This window comes from Lolium rigidum, chromosome 4, assembly GCF_022539505.1.
Source record: "Lolium rigidum isolate FL_2022 chromosome 4, APGP_CSIRO_Lrig_0.1, whole genome shotgun sequence".
NCBI lineage: Eukaryota > Viridiplantae > Streptophyta > Magnoliopsida > Poales > Poaceae > Lolium > Lolium rigidum.
Window position 1 is genome coordinate 23,221,935 of NC_061511.1, and position 19,055 is coordinate 23,240,989.

Sequence of the window (19,055 nt, forward strand, 5' to 3'; positions counted from 1 at the left end):
TTCTCAGCTACCTCTTTGGGTGTGTACTTCCTTGGTGGATATCTAGGCTCAGCTTTACCATTGAAAAGTCTGCTTTTCCTATATGGGTGACCTTTATCAAGAAATCGCCGATGCCCAATATATCCAATTTTGTTTTTCAAAGATTCATAGCAAGGATTCTCATCGCAATGCACACACGCATGAAATCCTCTTGTGCTTCGGCCTGACATAGTGGCATATCCAGGATAATCATGAATAGACCAAAGAAACGCAGCATGCAATGGGAAATATTCCTCCGTGCATGCATCAAATGTCTGCACACCACTCCATAGCTGCATCATATCTTTTATCAGTGGCTGCATAAATACATGAAAATCTTTCCCCGGGGAATACTTTCCGGGGATTAGCAATGCCATCATGTAATTCGATTGATCCATGCACATCCATGGTGGGAAGTTGTAAGGAATGACAAAAACGAGGCCACATATTGTAAGGATTACTCATACTTCCAAAGGGACCGAAGCCGTCCGTGGCAAAACCTAGTCTTATGTTACGAGGATCTTTAGCAAACCAATGAAACTTGGCATCAAAGTGCTTCCATGCCTCACCATCAGCAGGGTGCCTCAGTACATTGGGCTCAACAACTCTCTTCTCTTTGTGCCATCTAGTATGTGTCGACATTTCCTTTTTAACAAATAGTCTCTACAACCTTTTAATTATAGGAAAGTACCTTAACACCTTGTGAGGGATTTTCTTTTTGCGATAGGGTCTCTATATCTTGATAATCCACAAACATGGCGGTGCGTATCGTCCTTGTGATCTCCCCAAAATAAAGAACAATCAAACTTGCATACATGAATTGTCTCATAACCAAGCCCAACATCGAAAGAACACTCTTAGCATCAGCATATGATTTGGGAAAGTCCACACGTGGCAAAGCCGTACGTAAAAGCTGAAGTAAGAGATCAAATCCTTTGTTTGTTATCCGGGTGTATGATTTGACATGAAGGAGCTTAATAATGAACGACAACCTAGTGAAAGTGGTGCATCCCTCATGAAGTTCTTTTTGGCTGACTCAATTAGATTAGCATAAATATTTGGCAGGTTAGGACCTTTATTTCCGGACTTCGCAGTTCATCGATCATACTAGACGAATCATCAACATAACAATCACCATTGTCTTCCTCTTCATCATTGTCACTATCATACGCACCATCATCGTTTCTATCCCGCCCTTCGTCATCACTAAAACCTTCCCCATGTCTAGTCCATCTTGTATACATCATGGACATACCTGAACAATTGCAGTGATCCTCGACTGTTTTTATCCTGACGTATCAGATTTAGGCAGTCCTTGCAAGGGCACAAGATTGGTTCATCTGTATTGTCCAAGTGTTCTCGCGCAAACTTGATGAAATCCCTAACACCTGCCATGTACTTTGTTGTGAACTTCGGGTGCCATCGGTTATCCAACTTCGATCCATTGCCTACAATTAAGTTAAGAATATGCCAACGTTCTTCGAACAGATCTTGACAACCGATTAAAAAATCTAGACCTAGCGAACAATCGGGAGAACTCACCGATGATGCGTCTCGCCGCCTCCACAATGGAGCCTTCACGGATTTCTTCTCACCTCGACGAGAACCCTAGTCGATTCGACGGTTAGCAAGATCACCTAGATAGGCCGTGTCTGCTAGCGGCGCGACTTAAACGAGGCACCCGCGGCCGACATAAATATTAATAAGGAAATTATTATGTCGTAACATCTACATCACACCATTGAAATAAATATGTAGAATAGACTAGTTACGGATCTAGATCAAAACTCCATATCTACCTTAGCGGTAACACTCCGCGTCGGTCACATCAAAGCCCTGGTTCGATTCTTCCAAAACACAATTTTTACTTAATTAAATATGTTCCTGACAAGTGGGTCACGCATGATATATAAAACTAATAACATTTAATAAAGTAACTTAGTATTATTTACTGCTATGTGGGTCCGTTGTATATGCAAATCACGGTTTACATACACCACGATCTTTGATTTCGTCACCTATTAACAGACACGATGGAAGCCCTTCCCGGTTGGGTAATGGGTGACGATTTTTTGTTGACGAAAAATCATACCGTCAAGCATTACCTTAAATGCATGACGGAAGATGAATTCATCACCTATAAGGACACATCCATGACGGTATGCATTTTTGTCACCAGGGTTTTCGTCAACAAATATCCCTTTTCTTGTAGTGCAAGCTCCTGGGAGTTCCTCTCCGGAATATGTCTGATGAAACTTATCCCTGTGACGTCTCAAAAAACCACTCGTGAAATCCCCAGTATGCCAGGTGGGATGATGTAATATACAGTTAAATCCTTTTGGTGCCTCGAACTAAGTAGCTTTTAGGTTTGCATGCTTGACTCTTAAGCTTATTATGATAAACCAGTAAGTTGGTTTGATCAATACATTTCGGTTCGTTTTGCTTTTTATCTTGCATGGTGAAGATTCCGGATTCATTCCCGCATTCAATCCGATGCACACTTGGTTCTTTTGCTTTGGCTCTGTCTACCTCTTTTTGGGTGTTTTGACGTATGAGCTCAAAGTTCTTTTGCCAAGCAAGCATTTTCTCGAACTTAGAAAAAATTCGAAATTTTTCACAAAAAACCGGTATGAGCGGGGTTAGTTAAATTTTCCTCGGTTTGTTTGTTTTCGGTTTCTTTTTCATTTTTCACGTGCTTAGAACCTTCCGGTTTATCTTGCTTGCCATGAAGCCGGGTTTCGGACAACAGCTAAGTCGAAGACTCCTTTAGGTTTAGCACACTACTAAATCGGAAAGGAAAGTTTCCAACAAACAAACCGGTATACGGAAAGAATAAACACATTGCATTGACGGAGGCCTAAAGTGGTAAAGACTCCGGATTCATTCCCGAGTTCAATCCAATGCATGCTTAGCTCTTTTACTTTCGCTCTGTCTACCTCTTTTGGGTGTTTTGACGTATGAGTCCCAAAGTTCTTTTGCCAAGCAAACAATCTCTTGAACTTAGAGAAAAAACTCGAATTCCCTTACAAAAAACCGGTATGACCGGGGTTAGTTAAACTTTCTTCCGGATTGTTTGTTTTTGGTTTCTTTTTCGTCTTTAATGTGCTCCAATCCTTCCAGTTTGTCTTGCTTGCCATGAAGCCGGGTTGCGGACAATAGCTAAGTCGAAGATTTACCTTTAGGTTAAACACACTACTAAACCAGAAAAGCGAACCTTAAGCAAACAAACCGGTATACGGAAAAATAAACATATTGCATGCAATTTCGATAAAGGCAGTCCCCGAGATTGATTCGAGGTGCCAGCATACTACTGATAGCAAATAAGGTACAAAAAAGAACTCCTTACACTGCACCTTCAGGAATGGAAAGGGCGGAGAAGGGCTACATTCCATAGCAGCTCGCCGATCATCATCACCTCGACGCTGCCGGCGGCACGGTCGGGGCGCAGCCCGCGAGCAGCTGGAGATCTTGGTGGATCCGGCGCCACCAGCACCTGCGATGGGTACTGGCGCTCCTTCACGGTGCCGAAGTAGATGCGGTGGGAGCCGAGCTCGATGATGCGGCTGTTCTGCGGGAAGCGGCCACCGTTGGCGAAGCAACCCGCGTTATCGTTGATGAAGTCCAACGAGCCGAGGCGATAGACGAGGCTAGAGACCACGCGCTCGCCGGAGACGGTGAGGAGGCCCGCACGAATATGAACTCCAGCAAGCGCAGCTGCTGGCCCCACGGTGGGCGCCAACTGTCGTCGGGGTGAATAGACAGATGCCATAGGATGGCTTAAGTTGGGGCCGAATGTGCTCTAGAGGATTCGGGGGAGGGTTTTGCAAACAAGGGAAAGGATTTGGGAAGAAACCGGTATGTATTCCTTAACTTGGCCCTTGGCCAGAGGTAGAAGATGTATAGTACAAGTCTCCTCCTATCTTCTCATGAATCTCCTAATTTCTTTACTGATCGATCTCTCTGAATGTATCCCACGCAGGGGTGTGCCCCCTCTCCTTATATAGGGGAGAGGGTGGCTTACAAGGCAACAAACCCTAATGGAATCTAGGATGAGCTAAGCTATTTTATAAAGCTACTTTGACCCAGCTGGCACCAGTTATGACTTTATCAGGGAGCTGTGACCTCCGCCGGTATCTTTTATGTTATCTTCTTGCTTTGGCGCCAGGGCTTCGTTTAAAGATGATTTGCTTCGCTCATCCCTGTCCTCTAGCTCCCGAAGGAATCTTTGACCAAAGTGCCGACATGCTACAGTGACCCTGGTACCGGTAATCCGGTACCTTTGCCTATTATGCGGTATCTTTTTCCGGTATCTTTGTTCTGGTATCTTTGCTCCGGTATCTTTCTTCCGTTATCTTTGTCCGTGAGAACCGGCTTCTTACCCTTTGTATCTCAATTTCTCCTCTTGGCATGTCTTTGGCTTAGATATCACCGGTTGCCTTTACTCCGGTATACCCCTCCTCGTATACCGGATTGTTTCATCCTACACTGTTAAACTAAGCCATCATAATTCGGTTTATTCTTTTATCCGGTATCTTATTCTTTTATCCAGTATCTTATTTATTTTCTGGTATCTTTGGTTAGAAACGACCATGTCCGGTATCTTTACCTTTGAACTCCGTCATCATTTGCCTCAATCTCTTATGTTTCTCGTATTCCGGTATACCTCTCCTGGTATACCGGTTTGTTTCAACTTAGCTCCATTCTTACTCAACTTTGAGCATCCGGATTAATCTTTAATCCGGTATACAAATGACATCTTGTGACATATTTGCCATAGTCTTGGCCTACCGGGGGCCATCCCCCCGACAACGAGAAAAGATCCAAAATCGATATGGTGAAGCAAGATCTAAAGACCCATACCTAGAAAATTGTAATCTTCCAACACCACTATTGACGCTGGAAGGAGATCTCATCGTCGAGCGAATGGCAGAAGATTACTTTTTTTAGAGGATAACATCTTCATTTAGGTAGAGGCAAAAAAGAAAATGGGTACCAAAACTCTAACCTAATATATTGAAAATACTACTTTTATGAAAAACTCTATACACAGATCAGGTTTTGCACCCCTCCTGAGACCGGTGAAACCGGTGAGACCAGCCGAAGGAGAAACTAACCTATGGTAGAGGCTGAGGTCGAGGCGATGGCTGGGAATGTGCCTATATTGTGTTGCCTGATTTGATATTGGACCCGGTGAGAGGTCCCAACACATGGCTCCCAATTTTGGAATGCAATACAAAAGGTTAAATGGCATTTCAAGCTTGGGGCCATGCATAGGGTTCGGAACGGGAGGAGGACTTACTTCTGGACGGACTGGTGGACTGGGAACGGCCCACTCTGGGCGAGATTCCCTAGATTATTCAGCTGTTGTGAGTCTCCGTTCATCACCATCGAGGGGGCGAGGGTGCAAGCTGGGGTGCCAGGGGAATGGCGCCTCCGCTTCCGGCGTCAGTTTGGTCTTGCTGAGACGGTGGAATGGGACAACATGTGCAGGGAGGTACAGTGGCTTCCCACTGACCTAGCGGATGACGAGGTTTCCTGGTCCTTTGAACCTTCAGGCATCTTCTCGACCAGCTCAGTATATTCCCGCCTGGCGCAAGGGGCGGTAATCGCGTCGTTCAGGGACGTTTGGCAGACCAGAGTTCCACCAAAGATAAAGGTGTTCCTCTGGCAATTGATTCAGGGGCGACTGCCCTCGGGGGAGCAGTTGCTAAAGCGGCATGGTCCGTCTAATGGAATGTGCGTGCTCTGAGGTGCTTGGGAGGACTGCAACCACATTTTCTTCACCTGCCCAACCGCGAGATTGATGTGGGCTGTGGTCAGGGATCTACTTGCGATTGGAACCCGGCAGGGGGTGGGGAGTTCATTGCACTCGCCCAGGACTCTAATAACCCCCTCCGTAGGCTAGCTTGGTTCACGTTTGCGGCGCAATGCTGGACGCTTTGGAACAAACGAAATAAGCTAGCGATAGAGGGAAAGGGAAAGCTGATCGGCAACCCTACTGGCGTTTTCTATCAAATGTCTATACATATGCAGTGCTGGAGGATTCTGGTCAGACGGATGGACAGAGACTTGCTGGACTTGGCGGTGGGCGACGTCAGGAGGCTCTACGCTCTGACGCGGTCTGAGCAGGCATGAAGACAACACCCTGACCTTGATCATCGATGGCGGCGCTTTGGTGCAATCAGGGGGTCCATGGGGTGTGTGCTAGGTCATGTCATGACGAGCTGGAGGCTTTGTATGGACTTGTATTCGAACCTATGATGTTAGATGTATGTGGGTGGAGTTGTATCGAACCTTGATGTTTCCATGTGTGGCTTTATATATAAAGCTGGGTCGGAGGGCCTTCTATTTAAATATTGGACCCGGGTCGATTAGGTAAACCCCATACTTACATCCAAACAGGGGGTAAGCAATTTTCGTATTTAGGTATTTTTTCACCAATTCTTTTTAATTGACTCGAATTTAGTGTAAATTTGTATTGAATTTGAGTTAATTAAAAGAGAACGCCACAGTGGACTTATCGTCACTGAGCAGCTGGATGGCCGTTAGTTACCCAACGGCCTCACCGTCCTCTCCCTTCCTCCCCGCCAGGCTGCCATGGCTTCCACCGTCACCGTCCTTCCCGCCGGGCCACCACCACCACCTCCTCTCCATACCTCTCATCGACACCTCAACCCACTAACCGCAGACCTGGCACTCTCCTCCGGCCACCCCTCCGACGCGGCGTCGCTCCTCGCCGCGGCCGCGCACGCCGGCGACCTCCGTCTCGGCCGCGCGCTCCACCGCCGTCTCCTCCGAACCGATTTCCTCGACACAGACGCCGTGGTCGCCAACTCCCTTCTCACTATGTACTCCAAGTGCGGCCACGTGAGTGCCGCGCGCAGGGTGTTTGACGGAATGCGCGGCCTGCGGGACCTCGTCTCCTGGACTGCCATGGCCTTCTGCCTCGCGCGAAACGGCCAGGAACATGAAGCCCTGCTCCTCCTCGGCGAGATGCTCGAGTCAGGACTCCGGCCGAACACCTTCACACTATGCGCTGCGGCTCGCGCCTGCTTCCCCAGGGAGCTCTTCCACTCGGCTGGTGGTGCGGTCCTCGGGTTAGTACTCAAGACGGGGTTCTGGGGCACCGACGTATCAGTAGGCTGCGCCTTGATTGATATGTTCGCGAGGAACGGGGACCTGGTGGCAGCAAGAGAAGTGTTCAATGGGTTGATCGAGAGGACAGTGGTCGTCTGGACGCTGATGATTACACGGTACGTGCAGGGTGGGTGCACAGGTAAGGCGGTCGAATTATTTCTTGGTATGCTGGAAGCCGGTTTTGAGCCGGACGGATACACCATGAGCAGTATGATTTCGGCGTGCGCAGAGTTGGGATCAGTTAGATTAGGGCTGCAACTGCATTCTCTAGCACTCCGGCTGGGCCTGGTAGCTGATAGCTGTGTGAGCTGTGGACTTGTGGACATGTACGCAAAACTGCATATGGAACAGTCTATGGAACATGCAAGGAAGGTCTTCAAGCGGATACCCAGGCATAACGTGGTGTCCTGGACAGCGCTGATATCAGGATATGTGCAATGTCGAGCACAGGTAAACAATGTGATGGAGCTCTTCTGTGAAATGTTGAATGAGAGCATCAAACCAAACCACATGACGTATTCTAGTGTTCTCAAGGCATGTGCAAACTTTTCTGATCAAGATTCTGGTCGACAAATTCATGCCCATGTTGTGAAAACTAGCATAGCGGATGTAAATGTCGTTGGGAATGCTCTGGTGAGCATGTATGCTGAATCTGGTTGCATGGAGGAGGCTAGAAAGGCGTTTGACCAGCTTTATGAAAGGAACATACTTTCTATCAGTTCTGATATTGGTGGAGCTCAGAGGAGAAATGCCTCTTGGAGCTCTCACACGGAGAGCGTGGACATTGGAGTCAGCACCTTCACATTTGCTAGTCTGCTTAGTGCTGCCGCCAATTTAGGATTGCTAACCAAAGGTCAGCAACTGCATGCGCTTTCAGTGAAATCAGGCTTTGGATCTGATAAAGGTGTAAGCAACTCCCTTGTTTCCATGTATTCTAGGTGTGGATACTTGGAAGATGCTTGTCGAGCATTTGATGAAATGAAAGACCATAATGTTATCTCATGGACTTCAATAATCAGTGGCTTAGCCAAACATGGGTACGCAAAACGAGCTCTGTCATTGTTCGATAACATGATCTTGGCCGGTGTAAAACCAAATGATGTCACATACATTGCTGTGTTATCTGCCTGTAGCCATGTTGGCCTCGTGAAAGAAGGGAAGGAATACTTCAAATCAATGCAGAAGGATCACGGACTCATACCGAGGATGGAACATTATGCTTGCATGGTGGATCTGCTTGCACGATCAGGTCTTGTTCAAGAAGCCCTGGAGTTCATTTACGAAACTCCCTGTAAAGCAGATGCATTGGTGTGGAAGACTCTTCTCGGTGCTTGCAGGACTTATGACAATTTTGAGATTGGTGAAATTGCTGCTAATCATGTCGTAGATCTTGATCCACTAGATCCAGCTCCATATGTCCTGCTCTCAAACTTGTACGCTCATGCTGGTTTATGGGATGAAGTTGCAAGAATAAGGAGTCTGATGAGAGACAAGAACTTGAGTAAGGAAACTGGCTTGAGTTGGATGGATGTTGGAAATACTATTCATGAGTTTCGAGCTGGTGACACCAGCCATCCCCAAGCACAACAGATCTATGCAAAGTTGGCCGTGTTGATTAGAGAAATCAAAGACATGGGCTATGTACCAGACACAAGCATTGTTCTCCATGACATGTCGGATGAGCTTAAAGAGCAGTATCTGCTTCAGCACAGCGAGAAGATTGCTGTCGCATTTGGTTTGATTACTACATCAGGTACAAAACAAATAAGGATATTTAAGAATCTTCGTGTCTGCGCAGACTGCCATTCTGCAATCAAATATATCTCAAAATCCACTGGAAGGGAGATAATATTGAGAGATAGCAACAGATTCCATAGAATGAAAGATGGGAAATGCTCATGCGGTGAATACTGGTGAGCTGTGAATGATGATTGATGAGCTCCGTGGGTTGGGTTTTTACCTAAAAAGAAATTGTAGTTTTTTGACCGTAGGCCCCTTTTGCTAGTAAGTACTAACTGATTTCATTTGCTTAGCTTTTCAAAATCATTGTTTATGCAAAGCATTAGCTACTGTTTCCTTATAGTTAGTTCATCTTAAAGTTGTAGACCATGCACATTGTACAGTTACATGAGCAATACAACTTCACTACAAGTATGTTTCTTCCTTTTCTTTGTGCATATACTTATGTAACTTCTGGAAGTTCCGAGGATTAGACTAATAAATACATTCATTTAATTCCCATCAGAGGGAGGAACTTGTTGATTCTACTCACAGAAATGAGCAAAATGATATGAATGGTCTGAATGGAGTGGTCCCATTCAGGAACAATGTTCACATGGACAATGCCCACCACATGAACTGCTTTGGGTACAATGGACCGCTCAGGACAGATGCAAGTTTGTGCTAAGATCGAGGATGAAGAACTCACAAATCCATACACATGTTGAAGAAAAATAACATCACATATCTGAAAGCCTCAACCATTTGAATCCATGGTCACATATGACCCCTAACAGAAATGCCCTACGTAATAACAGCCCAGCTGACCAATTACATACTACAGGCTCACAAGAACATACACATTATACAAGCTAATTCTTCATATTACAAGAGCCAGTACACAGTGAGAGAGATAGCAATCTGACTTCAACTAATGTAAAATTGCCGCGTTCCAAAATGAAAAGGCTGCACTATATAATCAAATGACGAGATTGAAGTGCATGAGAAATGTAAACCGGAGCTTGTCTCATTCCATCCTTCTCAGTTCGGGTGGAAGCCGCACACCATTCAACACCAAACTCGATCCAGTAAGGTCTTGGATGTTCATCAATTCCTCCCTGCTATATTTTATCCTTTCATCTGTTAAATAAAAAGACAAATTTAATGTCAAACATTATAAAAGGCATAGCTCACACTGATATTGTCTTCCTTGTAACTAAAAGAGAATGAGCTAGAGTGAAGTTATAGCACCCTTACCTACGAAAGAGATAGCAGAAAGCCTGCTAGCATCAGCCGAAATGTTAACAATTTTTCCTTTTGGCTGTAGAAGTTGCTTAGACTTGTGAACTTGCGAAGTGCCAACACGATTTTGTTGAAGTTCCTCCATTAGTTCATGTCTCACCTCAATCATTGGATGATGCCTACAAAATTTTGAGATGGCATCTCCTGTTAAGATCCAGCAGCCACTTAAATCCAACACACGTAGCTGGGTTGGGGGCACGAATTGCAGAAGCCCAGAGTTCGACAATACATTCCCACAGAAACCAAGGTGTATCAAGTTTGAGGCAGAAGACAGGGCATGCAAAGCTGGATCAGACAAGAAATCACTTTTTAGGTACAAATATTTCAGTGCCCTAAAGGATGCTAGGGGAGGTATAACTTCATCTGCCAGTGCCGTGTCCTCCAGATGAAGACTTTCGAGGTATATGAGACACTCAAGCGGAGGCATAGACAGTGTTTTCTCCGAGTTTGCTTCAACACGAGTGAACCCTGTGATGTGATAGAATTCAGTATAATTCGGTAACTCAAAGAGAAAACATGTTGGCTTACTCAACAGAAATAAATAGATGTAAAGGAAAAGAGCTACCTTTGATATTTGTGTGAGTTAGATCTATCACTCCCAATGAAGGCATCAGGCTGATGTATGCTAGAGCAGAATCATCAATTTTTGTATAAGCTAAAGACAGCGAGGACAGGTTCGGAACTGTTCCTGCCAAAATACATGTCGCCTGAGAGGTTATTGCAGTATCCTTCAGGCTTAGATATCTCAGGTTCATTCCAATATTTGCCACATAGTGGATTTCGTCATCAGTTATTCTGCTGAAGCTAAGGTCCAAATGCTCTAGACCCTTCAGCTTTTGCAATATATGCAAGTTGCTTAAATAGCAACCTGACATGTCCAAAAATAAAAATGAGTTTACTTCAATACTAGAGAACACTTCATCAATGTTACCAAATGAGGCGGCAGAGGCGGTAAACTTTTCCAGAGGAATACGAACTTCAGAATCCCCGCCGCAGATAGAATGAATTGTACAGCTGCTCATGTTAAGATACCGCAGGTTTGGAAGAGGTGGTAAACGAGTCACATATGTCCAAGAAACATTCAAGAACCTCAATCTTGTAAAAGCTATAAGGACAGAAGCTCCCTCGTCAGTAATTTCACTACCCCATATATCAAGGTGCTCAAGTTGTGTGAGTACCTGGAACAGTCAGTAACAAGTACACGAAATTAACACTCCATTACACATCATTCCGAGATAAATGGGCAAACAGTAGAATACTGATATATATGTGCATAGACCATCCGAAGCAAAAACGTGAAGACTAATAAATAAGATCAAATTAGCATGGGACAATCTCTACATTCATTAACGAAATAAAATGGCTGTACATCATGAGACCATATATACCTGTAATGACCGTAATGCTTTGTCGGTCATATGAATTCCCCCGAAATCTAGCAACTGTAAGTTTTTCAGTGCAGAGATAAGCATGACGCCATTGTCAGTCAATCCAGTGTCAGATAAGTGTAGCTTCTCCAAACTATCATTGGAGACTATATGTTTGATGCCGGCATCTGATATCCTTGAGCATCTGGACAAGTCCAATTCTTTTAGTGTACTCATGCCTGGACGAATTTTGATAAAACTATCAGATAATTCATTTCTTCAATCAAACCAATCAACTACAGACTGGAAATTATGGTTCAGTCATGATAGAAACAAGCTTCGGAGCTGTACCGGAGAGTGCCCAGACCGCAGCGCTGTTGACGTTCTTGCAGTCCGCCATCTTGAGGACCCTGAGGTACCGAAATGCACCGAGGTAAGCCAGCCACTCGGCATCTACGGCGATGTTGCCGCTCAAGTCGATCTCCTCCGCCGAGTACCGGAAAACCCTGCGCACGCAAGCACGGTTCATCCACACGCAGCAGGAAGCAATAGATCTTGGCAGGGTACCCCGCAAACAAAGAAAACATTGCGCAAGCTCAGGAGCATCGAAGCGGAGAAGGTGGGCCGGGGCGTTTACTCGAGGAGGGAGGGGAACAGGAGGCGGCGGGCGGCGAGGCGGCGGAGGAGCTCGTCAGCCAGCGGCCCCGGGAGGCGCTCCAGGGACCGGCGCTGGCGGCGCCAGGCCTCCACGGTGGCTGGGCCGCGCGCCGCTGCGTCGATACAGCGGTCGACCAGCCGCGTGTCGCCGGCGTTCCCGGCGGACGCGGAAGCGGAGGCGGCTGCCATGGATCGGACCGCGCGGCAAGTCACAGGGGTTTCGGTCGGAGCCGCCGGTTTGACGGGGATGGGATCTCAGGTCCTCCGCGCAGCTCGGCACGACGTAGGATTGTTTGTCTGAAGTCTGGACGAGAAGAGACTGGACTGGCAGGCTGTGCAGCTGCAGTTGGTGGTACGGCCACCGCAACATCTCAGCCATCCACAAGCATCGGACGTCAGGGAACCACCTTCTATTTTGTTATAACAACTTTCTTCTAATTGTGTCCTTTTTTTTCTTCATATTTTCTGTGAAGGACTTCTCTTCATCTTTCTCTCGCGCAAGCTTATGTCCTGTCACTGGCTTAAGGTCGTGGAGGAGTGTCCATGAGCTCTCTAGCGTCTCTCATGATTCTCAAGACGACCACTCCCTCTTTTGAATTCTAGGCCCTTTCTCCCTCCATCGATCCCCTCATTGTTGTTAGGCGGCCGTGCATCGGTCCAACAGCCAGACAATCGACATAACAGTTTGCGACCGGGCGATCGAATAATATGCCTGCACCCCAGTCGAGCGATCCGATGCATAGCGGTCGGCATGTTCGTCGAGACGCAAACAAACGCATCCCAAATTTACGCATTGGATGCATTTGAGCGGACGCTGCGCGATTGCACCGCGTGACAGTGTCCTGCCACCACGGGCTTGCGTAGCAGCGGGCGCGAGGTAAACTCAATTAACTCAATTAACGAGGAGTGGAGTGAATAACTTACTACAAAGGTAGATGAGCTTATTAATTTAATTAAGGGTAAAGAACAAGCCCAAGTTAATGTCACCACCAACACTATTGTAGAGGATGTAGACTTTATTGCTAGAAATACTTATAATCCGGCATGGAAGAGTAAAAAATATGGCTTAAATTGTCAAAAGCAATATCCTAACCCTGCAACTCCTAATAATAATTATATGGGAGTAAACAATTAATGGTAATCGCTCCGTGATAGAAAACACTTTTAAATCTTTTATGTAACTCAAACCGGAGATCCATGATAATCTTATTAGTAAGTTGTCTAACCAAGCTATAACATTTAAGCAAGATGTGCAGGCTCTTCAAGAGAGAACCAAAGTTGTGGAGACAACTAGGAAAGGTAGCTACCAAACCCAGTTGAAGATCTTAAGATGATGAGAATGGAGAAAGGTGAAGAACCTGAAGAATTGGACTATAGCAATGCTCTTTCTACGGATTACACCGTGGAGGACCTTGTTAAAACTATCACTTTCAAAAACCCAGATATTGAGGATGGTAATGAAGCCATTTACCAACAATTTATTCATCAAGTTGCTATGAAGGTGTGTGAGCTAGAAAATGATTACAAGAAATTATTTGAAGAACTTCCTGCCAAGCTAGATGATATATTTGAACCAAATGTTAAGATTCAAATTGGAGTAAATGAGTGTGATCTTGGTGCTAGTGTTTCTGCTATTCCAAAAAAAAAATTGTAAGACTTAACCTTGGTCCCTTTGAAATCACTGAACTGAAACTCCATCTAACCGATTCTACCTATAAACAAGTTGGAGGGATTAATCAATATATTGTTGTGCAAATTAAAGGGTACCCAGCAGGCCAGCACTAATTGATTTTTTGATTGTTATATGCCTGAAGATCCCATAGCACCAATAATCCTTGGTAGACCCTTTTTAAGAACTGTTAAAACTTTGATCAATCTCCATGAGGGAAATGTGAGATTTGAATTGCCTTCTCGGGAGCCTTTTGTTGTGCATTTCCCCAGGAAAAAGAAGAACAAGAAGTATGATGATGGGACTATCACCTTGAAGGCCAACTACTTTGGAGTGGGAGTTCAACTCGCCAGGCCCGAATAATCACCATCATAGTCGAGCTAAACGACCAAAAATAGAAGAGGTTCATGGGAGGCAACCCCTCTAAATAAGTTTTTGTTAAATGTTGAAGTTTTTTTTTTATAATAATGGGCATTCAAATGATCTTCATGGAGAGAAGAAAGAAATTTAAATTTCTCCTAGTTATCAATTTTTTAATGTGGCGATATATTGAACAATGCTATTTAATGTTTTTCTGTCATTTGGAGCTCTTGACAGAATTCTAAGGATAACGGACAAATGGTACAAAAAGTTTGGCGACCATTCGTACGATGAGGTCCCGTCGTACGGCCTAGCTGTACCATTTCTAGAACACCTGCAGAGAAACTTAGCATTTTTCCAAAAAAAAAAACCATCAACAAGTTTGGTGAGCGCTCGTACGACCGGACGCCACCGTACAACGCGCATGTACCACGTAAAGAGGCTAAGAAGCAGAAAACGGGAAAATCATCAGTAAGGTTTTCCGTATCGTGGCTCTCGGTACTGGGGGTTTCGCGACGAAGGCTTTAAGTAGGCGGAAGGGCAACGCGGGGGGCCACATGAGGGCCCCACACACCAGGGCCGCGCGGCCAGGACCTGGGCCGCGCCGCCCTGTTGTGGCGGCGCCTCGTGGCCCCACTTCCTTTCCCCTCGGTCTTCTGGAAGCTTCGTGCAAAAATAGGACCCCGGGCGTTGATTTCGTCAAATTCCGAGAATATTTCCTTTGCGAGATTTCGAAACCAAAAACAGCAGAAAACAACAACCGGCTCTTCGGCATCTCGTTAATAGGTTAGTGCCGGAAAATGCATAAATACGACATATAATGTGTATAAAACATGTAGATATCATCAATAATGTGGCATGGAACATAAGAAATTATCGATACGTCGGAGACGTATCGGCATCCCCAAGCTTAGTTCATGCTCGTCCCGAGCGGTGTAAACGATAACAAAGATAATTTCTGGAGTGACATGCCATCATAACCTTGATCATACTATTGTAAACATATGTAATGAATGCAGCGATCAAAACAATGGTAATGACATGAGTAAACAAATGAATCATAAAGCAAAGACTTTTCATGAATAGTTGATACGTCCAATTTGCATCACTATTTTATATCATAATTCGCTGTTATTCATTGATATATTTCATATTGGGACACAATACTTATGTTATTTCATCTATTTTGCATGTTTCATGATTATTTGGAGATCGAGCACCGGAGCCGTAGATTCTGCCGGAAAAAGCACCGTCAGGATGCAATATTTCGGAAGATCAACTCGTGGAAGGAAGTTTTACCAAAAATCCTATTTTTCCGGATGACGGAGGAAGCCGAAGGGGGAGCCGAGATGGATCCAAGGTGGGCCCACACCATAGGGTGGCGCGGCCCATGGCTCGGCCGCGCCACCATGTGGTGTGGAGCCCCTCGGCCTCTTTCGCCTCCTTTTCTTCGCGAAACCCTTCGTCCCGAAGACCTAAGCCACGGAGGAATCCTCACGAAGGGTTACGGCCGCCTCTCGCGGGGCGGAGAACACCGAGAGAGAAAAGAGCTCTCCGGCGGGCGAGGAATCCGCCGGGGAAATTCCCCTCCGGAGGGGGAAATCGACGCCATCGTCACCGCCATCGAGTCTGGACATCATATCCATCACCATCATCATCATCTCCACCATCATCACCGCCATCTCCACCGCTGGACATCGTCACCGCTGTAGCAATTTGGGTTTGATCTTGATTGTTTGATAGGGGAAACTCTCCCGATACTCGATTTCTACTTGTTGTTGATGCTATTGAGTGAAACCATTGAACCAAGGTCTATGTTCAGATTGTTATTCATCATCATATCACCTCTGATCATGTTCCATATGATGTCTCGTGAGTAGTTCGTTTAGTTCTTGAGGACATGGGTGAAGTCTAATTGTTAGTAGTGAACTATGGTTGAGTAATATTCAATGTTATGATATTTAAGTTGTGGTGTTATTCTTCTAGTGGTGTCGTGTGAACGTCGACTACACGACACTTCACCATTTATGGGCCTAGGGGAGTGCATCTTGTACTCGTTTGCCAATTGCGGGGTTGCCGGACCGACGAAACCTAAACCCCCGTTGGTATATCGATGCGAGGAGGGATCGCAGGATCTCGCAGTTTAAGGATGTGGTTAGATTTATCTTAATTACTTTCTTGTAGTTGCGGATGCTTGCAAGGGGTATAATCACAAGTATGTATTAGTCCTAGGAAGGGCGGTACATTAGCATAGGTTCACCCACACAACACTTATCAAAACAATGAAGATTAATCAACTGTATGTAGCGAAAGCACTAGACTAAAATCCCGTGTGTCCTCGAGAACGTTTGGTTATTATAAGTAAACAAACCGGCTTGTCCTTTGTGCTAAAAAGGATTGGGCCACTCGCTGCAATTATTTATCTCGCATTTTACTTACTTGTACTTTATTCATCTGTTACATCAAAACCCCCTGAATACTTGTCTGTGAGCATTTACAGTAAATCCTTCATCAAAACTGCCTGTCAACACCTTCGCTCCTCGTTGGGATCGACATTCTTACTTATCGAAGATACTACGATACACCCCCTATACTTGTGGGTCATCAAGACTATTTTCCGGCGCCGTTGCCGGGGAGTGAAGCGCTATTGGTAAGTGGAATTGGTAAGGAAAACCTTTACCTGTTTGTGCTGATTTTATTTCTCGCCGTCGCTATAAGTCATTATGGAGAGATCTTCTCTTCAATTTCTATTTGGGAAATCTACTACTACTGCAACGGTAGTGGATGAGGCGCCAGGCGAGGAAGCAATACCATATAAAATACCTACGAAAATTATTGAACATGTTATGGATAACCGCTATGAAGGGGATGGAACTGTCCATCCCGGTGATCATTTACTCGTTTTTGCATGAATTATGCGGGTTATTCAAATGTGCAGGTATTGCTATGAATGAAGTTAGGAAGAAGCTATTCTCTATATCGCTGTACGGTAAAGCGGCGCATTGGTATAAATTGTTGAAGAATGGTGATTCTCTTGATCGGGAGGACATTGTGCCTTTATTTTATTCCAAATTTTATCCTCCAAGTGAAATTCACAAAGATCGGAACCGCATATATAATTTCTGGCCTCATGATGGAGAGAGTATTGCCCAAGCTTGGGGAGATTGAAGTCTTTAATGCTCAAATGCCCCATTCATGAGCTTCCTGGTAATGTTATTATTGATAATTTCTATGCAAGACTTTCTTTTCAAGACAAGACCTTGCTGGATACTTCTTGTTCGGATCATTTACACGCAATAAAGAAGAGTTTAAAAGGGACCTTCTTGATTGGATCCAAGAAAATACCGAAGGTTGGGAGAACGACAAGGATAGAGAATCAGGTATAATTTATGATTATAAATGCATTGAAGCTTTTATGGATACCGATACATTTCGTAATATGAGTGCTACATATGGTCTTGATTCTCAAGTTGCTGCAAACCTTTATAAAGCTTTTGCCTCTCATTATGAATTGCCTAAGAAGAATTTTGATAAGTATCATGAACCGTATAAAGATAAAATTGATTCATCTATTAATAAGTGTGTTGTAGTTGAAACTGCCGATCGTGTTATTCCCGAAGCTTATATTGAAAAAACTCCTTTTCCTGCTAAGATGAGGGAGTACTCTGTTATAAATAGTGCGGTTCATAAAAGTGAAAAGAAACCTATAGAACCTGAAGAACAAATAAAAGTTGAACCTGCTGTTGCAATTGTTAAAGATCTTGTGACTGAAAATATGGAGGATGGTCATATTATTTTCTGTGAAGATGCTTCTAATATTATTTCACATCCTAATAAACCCAAGCAAGCTAGTGTTCCTATGATATCTGTTAGAATTGGTGATCATTGCTATTATGGTTTATGTGATATTGGTGCAAGTGTTAGTGCTATACCTTATGAGCTTTACACGGAGATTATGCACGAAATTGATTCTTGTGAACTTGAAGATATTGATGTGGTTATCCAGCTGGCTAATAGAGAAACTATTTCTCCAATTGGTATTGTTTGAGATGTGGAAGTTCTATGTGGTAAGATTAAATATCCTGTCGACTTTTTGGTACTTGGTTCTGCTGCTAGTGATTATTGTCCTATCATTTTTGGTAGACCTTTTCTAAATACTTGTGGAGCTATTATAGATTGCAAGAAAGAGAAAATTTTGACTAAATTTGCTGGTGAATCTTATGAGTTTAACTTCTCTAAATTTACCAAAACTCCTTATAAAGCTGATTTGCCTAGTAATGATTTTAAAATGGAGCAAGTGTGCATCTATTGTTCTTGTTCCTAATAATCCTTTACGGCAACATTTGGAAGATAGCGAGAGTGAAGTTTTTAGGAAAGAAAGAGATGAGCTTGAGGAGATTTTTCTTCGCCAACCTATTCTCAAGCATGATTTACCGGTGGAAGACTTGGGTACAACACCGCCACCAAAGGAAGATCCTGTTTTTGATTTAAAGCCTTTGCTCGATAATCTTAAATATGCTCATATTGATGATAAGAAAATATATCCTGTTATTATTAGTTCTAAGCTTACAGAGTTTGAAGAAGAAAGATTATTGCAAATATTGAAGAAACACCGAGGTGCTATTGGCTATACTCTTGATGACTTGAAGGGGATTTCTCCCTCTATTTGCCAACATGCCATTAATATGGAAGATGATGCGAAGCCTGTTGTTGAACCTCAACGTCGTCTAATTCCTAAGATGAAGGATGTGGTAAGAAATGAGGTATTACGACTTCTTGAAGCTGGTATTATATATCCTATTGCTGATAGTAGATGGGTTAGTCAT

General features: G+C 44.4%; 2 protein-coding genes across 2 annotated transcripts; one reads left to right on the forward strand and one right to left on the reverse strand.

Annotated features, from left to right (window-relative positions):
• Positions 1–6,615: 6,615 nt before the first annotated feature.
• On the forward strand, positions 6,616–9,206 carry LOC124708235 (pentatricopeptide repeat-containing protein At3g49170, chloroplastic-like). The gene has a single exon (XM_047239924.1). The coding sequence runs from the start codon at positions 6,616–6,618 to the stop codon at positions 9,070–9,072; it is 2,457 nt and encodes an 818-aa protein (XP_047095880.1). The 3' UTR covers positions 9,073–9,206.
• Positions 9,207–9,571: 365 nt separating this feature from the next.
• LOC124708076 (internalin I-like) lies at positions 9,572–12,428 on the reverse strand. The gene is made up of 6 exons (XM_047239762.1): positions 12,181–12,428; positions 11,895–12,049; positions 11,565–11,782; positions 10,742–11,354; positions 10,132–10,644; positions 9,572–10,014 (listed from the first exon to the last, which is right to left on the reverse strand). The coding sequence occupies exons 1-6, from the start codon at positions 12,387–12,389 to the stop codon at positions 9,902–9,904; spliced, it is 1,821 nt and encodes a 606-aa protein (XP_047095718.1). The 5' UTR covers positions 12,390–12,428; the 3' UTR covers positions 9,572–9,901.
• Positions 12,429–19,055: the final 6,627 nt, after the last annotated feature.

Excerpts from the sequence above, each read along its gene's own strand:
- LOC124708076 (XM_047239762.1), bottom strand. The coding sequence starts at position 12,389 with ATGGCAGCCGCCTCCGCTTCCGCGTCCGCCGGGAACGCCGGCGACACG. Across the intron at positions 12,050-12,180 it reads CTGTTCCCCTCCCTCCTCGA|GGTTTTCCGGTACTCGGCGG; the intron begins GTAAACGCCCCG and ends TTGCGTGCGCAG. Across the intron at positions 11,783-11,894 it reads TGCGGTCTGGGCACTCTCCG|GCATGAGTACACTAAAAGAA; the intron begins GTACAGCTCCGA and ends AAATTCGTCCAG.
- LOC124708235 (XM_047239924.1), top strand. The coding sequence starts at position 6,616 with ATGGCTTCCACCGTCACCGTCCTTCCCGCCGGGCCACCACCACCACCT.